At 42.2% G+C, this 14,017-nt stretch overlaps 1 protein-coding gene across 3 annotated transcripts; it reads left to right on the top strand.

The window, feature by feature from the left end:
• The first annotated feature begins 1,072 nt into the window (after positions 1–1,072).
• Positions 1,073–11,740, top strand: usp42 (ubiquitin specific peptidase 42). 3 transcript variants are annotated; one of them, XM_072666643.1, is made up of 19 exons: positions 1,073–1,459; positions 3,263–3,509; positions 3,886–4,095; positions 4,190–4,300; positions 4,395–4,494; positions 5,567–5,634; positions 5,808–5,878; positions 6,230–6,312; positions 6,525–6,636; positions 6,755–6,895; positions 7,020–7,120; positions 7,229–7,382; positions 7,542–8,210; positions 8,298–8,380; positions 8,482–9,465; positions 9,676–9,950; positions 10,091–10,266; positions 10,387–10,434; positions 10,575–11,740. In XM_072666643.1, exons 2-18 carry the CDS (start codon positions 3,272–3,274, stop codon positions 10,405–10,407), a joined length of 3,597 nt encoding a protein of 1,198 aa, XP_072522744.1. In that variant the 5' UTR covers positions 1,073–1,459; positions 3,263–3,271; the 3' UTR covers positions 10,408–10,434; positions 10,575–11,740. The 3 variants fall into 3 exon arrangements, 2 of the variants coding, with proteins under 2 accessions (XP_072522744.1, XP_072522743.1); XR_011978188.1 differs by having other exon boundaries at positions 10,091–10,434; XM_072666642.1 differs by having other exon boundaries at positions 10,091–11,740.
• The last annotated feature ends 2,277 nt before the right edge of the window (positions 11,741–14,017 follow it).

Below are 14,017 nucleotides of genomic sequence, written 5' to 3'. Positions count from 1 at the left end.
TATTATTTTGTTTTTTCTTATCTGACTTAGGTCATTGAGATTTTGAGGAATTTATCGAAGAAATAATTTGTTAAATTGAGGGAACAAATTGTTAAATAAAGGGAACAGTTTTAGTAAATTAAGGGAACAATGTATTAACCCAATATATTTATTTATTGTTAAACAAAGACAAAGATTTATTAAATTGAGAAAACATTTTAAGTGTGTTCCTTCTCTATCTACTTTATGGACTATGGATTTAATTTATATATACATACACACACACTTTCAGCCAGATTACTTGCATACCCCGCCTCCCTTCCACCCCCAAGACCACCTGAGTGGATCAAGTCATGCCCTATTGTGTTGTACAGTCGGTTGATGACTGTGAAACACCTCATTAACAAAGAGAAAGTGGCTTATTTATTAATTTTATACAGAGAGCTTTTCCTATTTCTAACACAAGGACAGACCTGTTTTTATTATCATTTTTTCAATCAAAATTTTTAAACCAGTGAGCCGGGTGGAACTTTTAATGTACCTTCTTACACTGCATTGAAACTTCCACCCTAATGGATTTTTGTGTGGGTGACTGTTCAGCTAAGGACTCTTTTTACCATTTTAACTTTTTGGGGAAAATTGCAATAATTTTGTTTTAATTATGTCAAGACTGATTTCATGCTTTAAAGTAAAGCCTCAATGATAGTCAAGACTGAGCTTATACAGAATTGTATTCTCTAGGTAATTACAAAGGGTTCACTTAGTTTTTCATCCTTGTCTGTATTTTCTAGTGGCGATGTCAACTGAAAAACAAAATTTTATTAGTTTTAGGAAGGGAGGCATTTAAAAGAACCTTGTAAAATACTAAACATTTAGAAACAACTGAAATTAAATATTTTGGTACAAAAAAATCGAATTAATATTAGCTATTTTTTATAAATATATTTATTAACACTAATAAAAATCCCCCTAACTAAATAATCTCACGTTCATTGTTTATAGGGGTTTATAACTAAACAGAAGGTGCATTTCCGTGTTTTTGTGCATGTTGGTGGTGCCTGATCAGCGATGTTTCTCCCCAGAACAGACACGCAATGTCTGCCCGTGTGTAAACCGGCTCCTTCAACAATGGGGTCTTCACTCCCCTCCTCCGGGTCGCAGCACGACGCTTTTCAAACGAAAGGATTTCTACGATGGACGCGATTATTTTCAGGTGTACTGAAGAGAGTCTGTCAGGCTGTGCAGTTTTACCGGCTAAAAGAGTCTAAACCAGAGCACGTATCTCCTGAGCGCCGACATGTTCGCGGACGTGCCTGCAGACCCGGTCCGCCATGTCGTCTTTCTCAGGGCGGCCGCTGGTTGGCTGAATTCTCAGTTACCCGGATGGACCCGTGGGGTAACTACGTCATTGTTCACCGCCGGACGCTCTGTGGATATTAGAATGGAGGAACACAAGTAAATCTTATTAATAAAATTACAGGTAGGTGCTTTATTTCCCTTAATCGTGCTGCACGCCAGTGCTGTGTGCTCCTCGGACTGCGTGCGGCGCTCTGAGGTGGGTTTGCTGGGTTTGGCGGATGCTCAGAGCGCGGTGAGTTTTTGATGGCGAGAGCTGGGGCCAACGCTTCCTCGGCCACCCGCACACCGGCGAATTTTAAATTCTCCAGCTCCTCCTATTCGGTGTTTCTCCGGCGTTCGGGCTCGGGGCTCTAAAACGGCGAGCTAATACAACTGGCGCTTGAGAGGAAGCGCGCGCGTGTGAGTGTGTGTGTGTGTGAGTGCGCGCGCGGCTGCTGCGTGAGAATTGAGTCTGTTCCCTTGTTCGTTACCAGCCGTCTCGCGCCGCTCGGCGCGTCAGGCGCCTCAACGTTCTGTATTGTTACGTTTCACCGTTACCATGGCGTTCAGTTCCACAAGCCACCACGCGCGCCTCGAAATCAGACATCAGGGCCCCGCTCAGTTCCCCGTTACTAGCTTTTCTACCCGGATTTACTCCTTCACCCCACACCACAAACACGGAGCGCGGTTAATCGCCTTTATTCCTCGACTAGTTTGGTACCGAGGCCTGTACGGTTCACGAAAGCCTCCGCTAGCTGTTACTGGCGGACGAAGGCAGGAGGGAGGCGGTGTTTCAGTTGTACCACGACAGCGCATGGGTCAGAAGTCACGCCATTATATTGGTATATGAAAGCGCATCAGAAGTAAAGTTAAACTATCACCACACACACACACACACACACACACACATTCTGTTGATTAGATATTTAGCTAAGTCTGCAGCGCCCGTTCCCGATTTCCGAGGCCATGGCAGGCCCATGAGAGAGAGAGAGAGAGGGAGAGAGGGAGGGAGATAGAGCGCCCCAGCTCCTGATAATACGAGCTAATGCTAGCTGGCTAGCCAAGTTACCGTGACAGAGCCTGAACCGAAATGAAAGTTGACAGTTCGACAAGCAGCAACAAAGTTATTAGAGCTAGTTTCTAAAACACGCAGCCCACAAGGTTTCAGAGCGACGGCTGTGGTTTATTTCTGCCTAAAGCTCACAGCAGAGATTTGTTTGTGATTCAAGTTCAAGGTTTCACTAATGTCGACGTTCCGATTGCGTTTCCTGCAAGTCACGTGTTTGAGCTGGAGCCCGGCAGCAGACAGTCTGTTCATGTTTGTCAGCAGTGATGTGTGCCGAGCCCCTCAAGTATCGAGAAAAATGATCTTTAGAGACACGGATTGTTCCTTCTGTTTAGAGGGAACCCTTTACTCAGATTGAGGGAATGATTTATTAAATGGAGGGAACTGAGGAAGCATTTGATTAAAGGTGTTATATTGGAGGGAACACGTTTTGTAATGAAGAGATCTGAAGAAAAGGTTTCTTAAAATATTAGCTACATTAAGATTAAATGATTTAAGTCTAGGGAACAGAGATCAGATGACCTGCAGACATTTTAGTTAAAGATCTGGAGATTTAACAGTCTTGTCTGTCGGAGCTTCAGTAGTACTAAAAACACCTGATTTGTATCTGCTTGATCAAATTTGCAGCTTTTTAGTGACTCAGCAAAGTTTACCTCAAGCACATCTCATCATCATTTGTATTAGCCTTGAAAGGAAAGGCTTGTTATATAAATGAGCTTTGGTGCTAAAATGTATGTGAGAATTGGATTTAGTTAATCTTATTTTCACAATTTTTACATAAAGATCTGTTCCTCTAATGGTGTTAACTATGATTGATAATGACTCATTAAAAAGAAAGAAAAAAAGAATGTAATTGTGTGATTGTATGCTTTTTTACAGAAATGAACAATGACCATAGTTGACAAACCTTCAGAGAAGTCTGACCTTGAGTCAGTACGGTGCAAGCACTCCAGCTCCATGACTCCTTTCTCCACTGGAGACATGGATGGCAGCAGTTCCAGCTGGAGTGTGGGCTCCTCTGCCGCGGAGCTCTCGAGGGCCAAGACTGCCTGTGTGGCTCCCAGCATCGGAGCAGCTGTGTACGGCAACGACACAGCACTTCCGACTGAGAGGCCCAAGGAGCATGGCAAGTACTGCTCAGTTCATTTAATCTTCCAATGCTGTTCCAGGAATATGGCTTGTAGGGATGAAACGGTATGAGAATGGATCACAAGTTATCAAAATGATCACAGCTTTTGGTATAATCGCAATATTATTAAAATGTATGTTGATTATTAAAATGTTTTTTTTGTATTAAAATTTGTTTGCTACAGTAATTAAGTGTTTTACTGAAACTCTTGTTTCTTTATTACAACAAAAAGTAGAATAAAATTAAAATAAATAAATATACAGAAGTGCATCTCTGGTGTCATGTCAGGCTTTTAAATGAATTGTGTTTCTTATATGAAAGATTGTAAAGGGCTTGAGCGTCACTTAGAATAAATCTGTTTTTTCTTTCACAGTGGTGATAACCTGTGGGGACGGCATTGCTCTTCCCCAGAAGGTCCTGTTTCCAGCCGAGCGTCTCTGCTTGAAGTGGAACCAAGTCCATCGTATTGGAGCAGGTCTCCAGAACCTGGGCAACACATGTTTTCTTAACTCTGCTCTTCAGTGTCTTTCATACACTGCTCCACTTGCAAACTACATGCTGTCCAGAGAGCATTCCAAAACATGTACGGCGTCATGCATCGTTTTGCCATCGCTGCAAGATTTTAGTTCTGATGTATTTAGGCTTATTTCTGATTTTTGCTTTGTTTCCCCTCAAAGGTCACGAGCCTGGGTTTTGCATGTTGTGCACAATGCAAAACCACATCACCCAGGTGTTTGCCAATTCGGGCAATGTCATTAAGCCCATTGGCGTGTTGAATGAACTTAAACGTAAGTATCCACCTTCTGATGAATAAACCTACGATACTATTCCTGTTCACATGAAAGTTTTCTTTATTATTTCTTTTTTTTGCTCTTCTTCTAGGGATCGCAAAGCATTTCCGTTTTGGAAGTCAGGAAGATGCGCATGAGTTCTTGCGATACACAGTGGATGCTATGCAAAAGTCCTGCCTGCCTGGAAATAAGTAAGTGTAGCATAATAATCCACCTCAGTGTGATGCAGGTGTAAGGTTTTTTAGTCAGACAAAGTCTAAAGATATGCTTAGCCAGTTTAATGATGGAAAAATGCTGGTCAAAACAAGTTTTTGTTGATGCAAAAAATTATGAATCGCAGGATACAAATCAGGATTAAAATACAAAGTCAAAAATCAAAGTCTGTCCTAAACCAAAGTAAAAAGCAGAATGTCCATGAGAAAAGAGTTGAGCTGAGAGAATTGTCTAAGTATCGTCTGTCAACTTAGAAAGTGCGATCGGTCTCCAGACGTCAGAAGCGCACTTTTGCTGGAGGTTTTATACCCTAACGGATGAGGTCGCATCACCTCATTGCACCATGACAGACAGTCAGCTCCCTGCTAGAGGGTCAGCATGACATCTAAAGATAAGTGTCTCCTCAGCAGTTTTCGTCATCAGTGTTCGGTACCTGATACAACAAGTACTAGCGATTAACTTGTCCACAAAGAGATCGTCCTTCCGGCAGGAACAGCACACAGGAGATTTGTGGTGTGTGAAAGGGAGGAGGGAAGGATTTATTGAAGAAATAGATGTATGTTGTGGAATGTACATATGTGATGATGGATGTTGTATTGATCAGCGCTGGTGTTGTGAGTGTTTTTGGAAATGTGTGCGTGAGGGTAGGGGTGTATTGGTCAAGGTGGGTGTTGTCGGCCTTCCTTAAGAAGTGTGTGTGTGTGTGTGTGTGTGTGTGAAGATGTTATCTGTGTGGCCAGTGAGTATGTGTATGGGGCCTTGGAGGAAAAGAACAGGGTGTGATGGATCTGTCTTTAGCACTACGAATATATGCATAAACATGATAAAGGGGATGGAGTAAGGTGTCAGCTTGTTCCTCTGGGCCTGCTGGAAGAGAAATGATCATTCTGATTCCGTTTATCGATTTAGTTATTTGCTTCTGTGTTCTGTCTTGCTTGTACATGTCAGTGATTTTAAATTGTTAACTCTGTTCTCATGATCAGTCCATTTCATCATGTGTAGCCTACGTCATATGTTTATCTCTAATCTTTAAAATTTTCATGTTATCAGACTAGACAGGCAAACACAGGCAACCACTCTCATCCATCAGATATTTGGAGGCTATTTGAGGTCTAGAGGTGAGTTTGCAGATTATACTTCTGCTTATATCTTAATTCAACTTTACCTTGTGTTGTCCATTTAACGTTGAATAGTTTCAGCGTATTTGTTTATATTCTTTATTTTTCTGCTTGTTTATGTTATGTTCGATCACAGTGTGAAGTTGATCATTTAATTCTCTCTCATTTCACAGTGAAGTGTCTGAACTGCAAAGCGGTGTCCGATACATTTGATCCATATCTGGATATTGCACTGGACATTAAGGTAACAGATGCTTTAACATGCAACAAATGCTTTAGGATTAGAAATCCATACCATGTGAAATAGAGCTTTGTTATAGTACACTTTGCTATATAAGTAGGTCTTTTTTTAATGAGTGATATGATAAAATTAATAAATAAATTTTTGAATGAATAATATCCAGTGCTATTTTTACATATCATGTCTTTATTATAATCATGTTATTCTTAATAAGGAAAGAAGTTTTTTTATGTCTGTAAATTGATTGGGCTCATATAAAAGCCTTCCATAAAGTATATGTATAAATTAATTATAGGTTCCGCTGCCGAAGAAGCCGCTCTTAAACTGTTATTTCCGTATGCTTTATTTTCGCAGATGGCCCAGACCATTACCAAAGCTCTTGAGCAATTTGTTAAGCCTGAGCAGCTTGATGGAGACAATGCCTACAAGTGCACCAAGTAAGTGTAACGGCCCATGTTTGCCACTTAGACTGCTAGATGAACATCTTTTAAGCTGTCCACTATTGGATATTGGAACAGTATGTGCTCAAAAGCAATTAGGACATAAACACCAAAGAAGTGGTATTGCTCAATATGTCTTGTTCCTTTGCACCTGACGGCCTTGCTACCTTGCTGTCTCCGTCTCATTGTGAATTCTGTTTTACTTCTAGATGTAAGAAAATGGTTCAAGCCTCGAAAAGGTTTACCATTCACCGCAGCTCAAATGTGCTCACTATCTCCCTGAAGCGCTTTGCCAACTTCAATGGAGGCAAAATTGCTAAGGTATGATCATATAAAACCAGGTTTGAATGACCACACACAAAATCTGTTAGGAATAATATTCCAGTGTATGTAGAGCTGTCTTAAAACCGTGCTGTAATGTCTTCTCTACTCCGCACAGGATGTGAGATACCCCGAGTACCTTGACATGCGCCCGTTCATGTCCCAGTCACATGGAGAGCCACAGGTGTACGGACTGTATGCTGTGCTAGTGCACTCAGGCTTTAGCTGCCATGCAGGACACTACTACTGCTATGTGAAGGTTAGACATGCTGCACATATTAAACTTCCAGCAAACGCTGCAATTTATTTATATATTATATATTCTAATTGATGCATAGAATAATGAGTTTAGTAACATGCAAGTGTGCGCTTCTTTGTTTCAGGCTAGTAATGGGCAGTGGTATCAAATGAATGATGCATCAGTGTCTGTCACTGACATAAGATCAGTGCTAAATCAACAAGCATACTTGCTGTTTTATATCAGGTAAGACTGTTTTCACACAGCAAGGCTTAACATTTCATGATTTAAAATGGTGAACACATGTATGAAGGTAAACATCTTTTTTCTAAACCTTTCCCCCTTTCCTTTTAGGTCAACAGATTTAAAGAATGGTGCAGATTTTAACCACATGAATCGTACTCCAGGCCAGTCATCACCTCGCCCAGTTGTAACACCCAAGATGAATGGGCCTCAGTATACCTCCGCATCTTTCATTGGACCACAGCTTCCTCCTCACATGTTAAAGGTACAGCAACGGCTCCATAGGATAACTTAACTTGTGCATAAACAATAAATCACGTAACTTCCCTTGTTTCCCTCTCCCCCCTTGCTGGTCCTTGTCATCAGTCATTTCTGTCCCTATCTTGCATAACCTTCTTAACAAGCCATTGTGTTTGCTTTACAGAATAGCTCATATGTCAATGGAAATGGCTCAACAAAGGAGTACAGCAGTGGCTCAAAGCCCAGCAGCAGTTTCAGCAGCAGCATGACCAAAACAGGCTCCAGTCTGTCTCTCCCTTCTTCCTCTTCCTCATCCTCAACGTCGTCTTCTTCCACGTCTCATCAACTCGTCCGCCCCTCAAGCATTCTTGAGCCACAGAAGAGGCCAAGGTTAACCTTTCTCATTGGCCAGGGAAAGACTGTGCGGCCCAGCCAGCCTCAGACAAGCCCCAGTTCCTCTTCAACCTCCGCCTCTCACACTCAGCCGCAGCCCTCTTCCTCTTCCTCTTCATCACAGTCTACCTCAGACCTCCAGAGCCCAGTGCAGGTTAACGGTACGCCTACCGGCCACGGCGGATCGGCTTTCCTGGTTCCTTACGGCCAGGAGTCATCCGAGGAGTCCGACCAGGAGGGGGGAGTTTGGGAAAATGGTATAGCTACACCTTATAGCGTTGGCAAGTCAGCCAATGGGAAAAGTGGGGTGGCTGGTGCCCATAGTTCCAGCTCAGTTGCCCCTAAAACAAACGGTTCTAACAGCTTCTCTGTGACACATGCCCGTGAAAATGGATCAGGACATGTTCATGGTGCTCAGAATGGCCATCACAAAGTCAATGGTTTCAAGCATGCTGATAAGGTAAGATGATCAATTAGTTTGTAATCACCACACATACAGAACAGCGAGGGAGTTACCCTTAATAACTTTTTGACTGCTTTTGTTTAGGCTACAGGAAGTGTAGCTTCTGCATCTTCCATCGGCCCCTCTAACAGTTTGGACTCTCAGCAAACATCCAGGCTGGTGACATGGTAAGAAAGCTCCTACTTGTTCCGTTGGTGTTTGAAATGACAGCATGCTGAGCAGTTTAACTAAATATTACCTTTTTCTCTTTTTTCTTTCATCCATTTAGCCCCAAGCCTGTTTGTTCTAATGGCCCCCTCTCACCTGCACCGAAGGAAAGGGTTACACAGCAGTCTGACCCGGTTACTCAGAATGTCACAAACCTGCCATCCACATCTCTACCTGGTGCAGAGTCAGCCATGGAGATGGTGGAAAAGCCATGTGACGAGACGCCTGGCCCCCAGGCGGCCCTAACAGACTGTGCAGAGTTGGTTCTCTGCACCCCTGCAGTGGACAGCAAACCTGAACCCACTCAGATCAACACGTCCAGTCTCAGCCTACGAGTGAGCGATGAACATGCCACTCCAAACGGGCCAAAGGCATCCCCAGAGGCTTCTAGGCACGGTGGTGGTGGTGTCTGCAAAGAAGAGACAAAAGAGTCTTCATCTGAGAAGCCTGGCTCTCGAGAAGGAAAGGGACTAGTTGAAGATCGAGCCCGGGACTCGGACCGGTCTCCTGTTTCAGCTGCCACGAAGGACAGAGATCGAGACAAGGAGAGGCACCGGCGTTACAGAGAGCGGGAGGACCGGAGCAGAGAGAGATATGGACAAAGCCATCGACAGGACAGAGACTACCGTCCGTCTAGTCGAGAAAGACATCATAGAGACCGATCAGTAGATAGACACTGGGACAGACATGCGTATTACCGCCGAGACCAGTACCACCACAAAAGAGGCAGGGAAGAGCGCAACTGGGATCGAGACAGGAGGTACCAACCCAGTGGTTACGACGGTCACTCACGCTCCACCTTCCACCACTACCGGGACGGAGGCTCCAGCCACTGGCGGCGTGTGACAGAAGATGGTCGTGACAGGTGGCACCACAGTGTGGAGGAGAGCAGCTCTCGAGCAAAGCCCTCACCCCAGCGCTCAGTCAGCCCGCCATCCAGACCCTTGACCAGAAAGCGCAGTCTTTCGGCTGATGAGGTTTCTGAGGAGCACAGGGCCAAGAAACACAAAAAGTCAAAGAAAAAGAAGAACAAGGAGAAGCGCAGGTGAGTGAGGCCACCCCCCGTAGTATTTGGTAGCCTAGCATATCTGCTCTATATTGGATTGGTCTCATCTCGCTCTCAGAGAGAGAGAGAGAGAGAGAGAGAGAGAGAGAGAGAGAGAGAACTGCCCTTGTTACAAGATATTAGTTATGATCATATGCACAAAACGTTAACCTGCAGTTTTCATAACCACCTTCGCTTTAAATCCTGCAGGACTTCTGAAAGGGATGTGTCTGACAGAAACGGGGACAGCAGCTCCTCCCGCCACAAAAAGAAAAAGAAGAAAAAGAAGAGGAGGCATGAGGACGTGGAGAGAAGGCGCGCAGAGAGCCGCTACTCCCACAGTTCAGACGAGCGTGACTGGAAGCCTAAGAGCGCCGAGGAGAGAGAGAGTCGCAAGCACCACCACAGCTCTGACAGAGAGGAGTCTCCTCTTACCAATAAACGAGCCCAAACTGAGGACCATCCGCGACTAAATGGTCACTCAGGTGCATAATATCACATTAAAAGATTTAATGTAATTACTGCTTGTGTATGTTCACTATGGTTGACAGAAAATCACACCTTCTTTAGACGGACCCCCCCCTTTAAAATGTTATTGAACTTGAATTACCCCTGTGTACCGCAGATAGTGGCATAAGCCCCTGCAACGGAAGTGTTCATGGATTCTGTCATAGTGGCACGGATGAACAAGTCAAATACAGACACTTGAATCACACTTCCTTTAACAGCAGTGGGAATACAGGCTCATGTGGAGGACAAAGTGGAGACACAGGCACTGTGTGCCATACAGCCTCTGCAGATGTGAGTATATTTTGCTCTAAGGAATAGCTCCAAAATATTTTTTTAGGAATTTTGAGAGCTAACTGCTAACCCCAACTGTAATGGTTGCTTAATTATGGCACTTGACTCCGGTTTCCACAGGATCTTGCAAATCCTCATTAAAGAACAAGCATCTCTGTCTCAATTATGGTGAGAGATCCTGACAGTATTACATTTTTTTTGTTGTTGTTGGGTTTTTTTTTTTTTTTTTTTTTTTTTTGTAAAAAAGATGTAGTGAGGTAAACTACTTCATTGTAACATTTTGTGTTATATTTCCCCCCTAATTCAAGACTTGGAACACCATGAACACAAACTTGTGAAAAAGGAAAAACTCTACAGCTTCAAAATGAGCTCCTAAACACTGAATGGGTGCTTAAACAACATACTGTATTTTTATCACAAAAGATGTTTTAAAGATTTTTTTTTTTTAGTTTTTTTGTTTGTTTTCTTTTCTACCATACTGTACAGCTGAACTTCAAAACAACAAAAAAATATGATTAATATATAAACGATTTAACACAGAAGACGAAGAAGAAGAAGCCTGGAGCTTTAACATCAGAATTGCTGCTCAGACATAGACTCAGGACTTTCTCACTTGTGAAGATGAGACGAATTCTCCCTTTAAGGATGCGGAACCTGGAAGTGAGAAGCAAACTCAAGTAACATGCTGCATAAGAGGAGAAAGACTGTACTCGTCTCCCGGCTGCGAGCTATGATGTCACCACTCTCACACATCTGTTAAGAACTTTCTCGACAGAGCAGACTTTGCTATTGCTACGTGTGCACTTACACCACAGTTAACCTGGACACACTTGAGGACACCCTAGACATTTGCTTTGCGTTCTTGCATTCTTTCCCATTCTTTTTCTTTTTCTTTTTTTATAATAAATTCTTTTAAGCTCGGGACGGTCACTCTCCAGGAATCATGTCGTGGCATTATTCTCCCTTTTTCCTGTTTTATTCAACGAGACATTTTCATTGCATCATATCACCATATGTATGGATGTGGATTATTTTGTGTGAGGTGTGTGGTTTTTTTTTTTTTTTGTTGTTTTTTGGGTTGTTTTTTTTTTTTTTTTATGTCCTCGTCATAAATACTGTGAATTTTAAGTTGAACTGTACTATCAGTTATTTGTTTTTTCAGTCCTGTATCAGGAGTTCAGTATAGACACTTCTTCTTTTAGTAAAAAACCACTCAGCGTAATGTAGGCCATGTCGACCTTCCCCCACCTGCCCACCCACAAGAAAGTGAAAATGGTATATTCAATTCATACATTTTACTGTAGCATGTTAAAATAAATTTATACATTGTACATTATATATTGATTGAGGGAAAAGGCCTTAATGTCTACAATTGTAATTTTCTCTCAGTATGTTTACAGATTTTTGTTGGGGTGAATGGATATGTATGCGATGATGGGTTGAGTGTTTGGCTTTGTATAGGGTGAGGTCTGTTCTCCCCTTTTGGATTAAAAAAAGAAAAAGAAAAAGACTTATTATTTGCTGCATCACTTATGCACTGTATGATACAGCGTACATCTATGGGTGTTTCTTAGTGAACCCCTTTCAGCCTAGTGTTTACCTCTCTTACAATATAGTTTTCCTTTTAAAACATTAGCAGCATTAGGGATAATAAAAATGGAACCAAAAAAAATACCAAACTCTGCTCAAATGATGCCTCTTCAAACCTTGGCTGACCAAATCCCAAAAAAGGGGGGCAGAGGCTGAAATTAATGAATTATTTTCCTCACAGGTTTAAACACTGAAACATACAATAACATACAGGAGGTCTTATTTGGAGGTATTATCATGACCTACAATGACTGAATGATCTAATTTCATTATAGATTTGAGAATCTCTCATATATCTGAAATAACCTCAAAAACCATCATTAAAGCAAACTGGACATGTCCTCTTATAAAACCATATTCAGCCCATACACATGAATTAAAAACATTAATTAGTCATAATTAAACACACAGGCGTATGTCCCTTAAACTGATCTACTACCATCTGATTCTCATGTGCATTACTCTCTCTCTCTCTCTCTCTCTCTCTCTCTCTCTCTCTCTCTCTCTCTCTCTCTCTCTATATATATATATATATCTTTAAGTATCTGTGAATAAAAAGCTATTTTTTATTCTTTTTAAAACAACTGTTTAAATGACCTATTCACAATGCAGGACACCGGTCAAAGCCAGGTAATAACCTTCTAATAAACAGGACAAAAATACATTTTAATAAATAAACCTGTTGCATTAGTATGCTGATTTCACTTTCATGCCCATACTTTTGTCCCCTAAGCATTCCTCTTTTCCTCCCTCTAGTGCCAAACGTCCCTTTAGTTGTCAACATTTACCTCTCTGTTTGAAGCTTCAACAGCCCAGGTATAAATTTCTTATTGAACAGGTCTGTCTTCAGCAGGTTGGAGGTCCTCCACAACGGGGCGCTGTTGGCACTCATCTTTAATGTTGGGCTTGCTGCCTCCCAAACCGCACATTTCTACACTTCACTTTCTTCACTAATGAATGCACTTTTAATGGTGGTGTACTATTTCTGGTGCCCTATTTAGTGTAATTGTGTGCTTTTGGGACATGGCCTTGACCGTCTGTTGTAAAACACAGGCGAGACAAATCTCAAAATTGTTTACAGTAGGTTTTTATGACAGATATTAAACATTGCTGACTCTTATATTATATATTATATAATCTTATATTTGCTTCACGTATCAGGTACGTTTCTGGCGTATTGCTTTATTGGCAACGGAAAACACAGGAGCTCCACTGACTGAAAACAGCCTAGCCAACAGCCAACAGTCAGACGTCCATTGCTGTATTAGCGGTGAATCGTCAACACAGGCGCGCGCACCCGGCGCGCGCACACCGCCGCTTCGCACCACTGAAAGAGCGACCCGCCCTCAGTCAGAGCGCCTGGCTCTTTAAGAGAATGGCAAGTGACACGCTGATTAGGTTATTGCACATTACGCCCAAAAACACACCCATGATTAATTATAGAGAATTAAAGAGACTTAGTACATGACTTTTGCGCGTTTCAAGACGCCCTTTTTTCGTCGTTACGATCGCAAAGACACACCGACACGCCCTAAATCAGGCTGTGCGTGGACGGCTCGCCTCAGATCGCTAACATAGGACCTTAGAGTTTGTCATAAGATCCTTATCTAACGTAATTACGCTGTGTTTTTATTAGATAATCTGAATTAATTACAGGCAGGATGTAGATCAGGGTACTACTGTTTAGATCACCTCGGGTTCGCAGGCTGGGCTTAGTCAGTGCAATACTAGTAAATAAATAAACTAACAGAAAAGCCCAGTTCTTAAAAGTACCATAGAATGGAAAACCTGATTATATGTATATAATAAAATCAATCTAAATCGAACTGAAGTATCTTTAGGTGTGAAGCATCTCACGGACCTGGTTTGTAACTCACCCACGTTCCCCAGGCTTGAGGTCCTCCACAGGGGGGTGCTGTTAGCACTCATACAGCTTTCGGTGCTTTTGCATTAGCTGCTACGTTTTCTTCAACTTTCTACACATGAAAGTCGATGAAAACATTAAAATGCATAAAAATACACCTTTATTCACTTTCTTTTTATTTATATATATATTATATTCTTTTTTTTATTATAATTAAAAGAAAAACGATTGAGGCCTGAACACTGGTAGCACTGAGAACCACTCCAGTCTTCTCCTTAGAGAGTTGTGGAGAGGAGT

Source organism: Salminus brasiliensis, chromosome 22 (genome assembly GCF_030463535.1).
Source record: "Salminus brasiliensis chromosome 22, fSalBra1.hap2, whole genome shotgun sequence".
NCBI classification, from domain to species: Eukaryota; Metazoa; Chordata; class Actinopteri; order Characiformes; family Bryconidae; genus Salminus; species Salminus brasiliensis.
Note: the sequence above shows the minus strand (reverse complement) of the source record. Positions and strands in the feature narration are given on the sequence as shown.

Coding starts and splice junctions, on each gene's coding strand:
- usp42 (XM_072666642.1), top strand. CDS start 3,272: ATGACCATAGTTGACAAACCTTCAGAGAAGTCTGACCTTGAGTCAGTA. Junction 4,096..4,189: donor CAGAGAGCATTCCAAAACAT/GTACGGCGTCAT, acceptor TTCCCCTCAAAG/GTCACGAGCCTGGGTTTTGC. Junction 6,637..6,754: donor ATGGAGGCAAAATTGCTAAG/GTATGATCATAT, acceptor TACTCCGCACAG/GATGTGAGATACCCCGAGTA.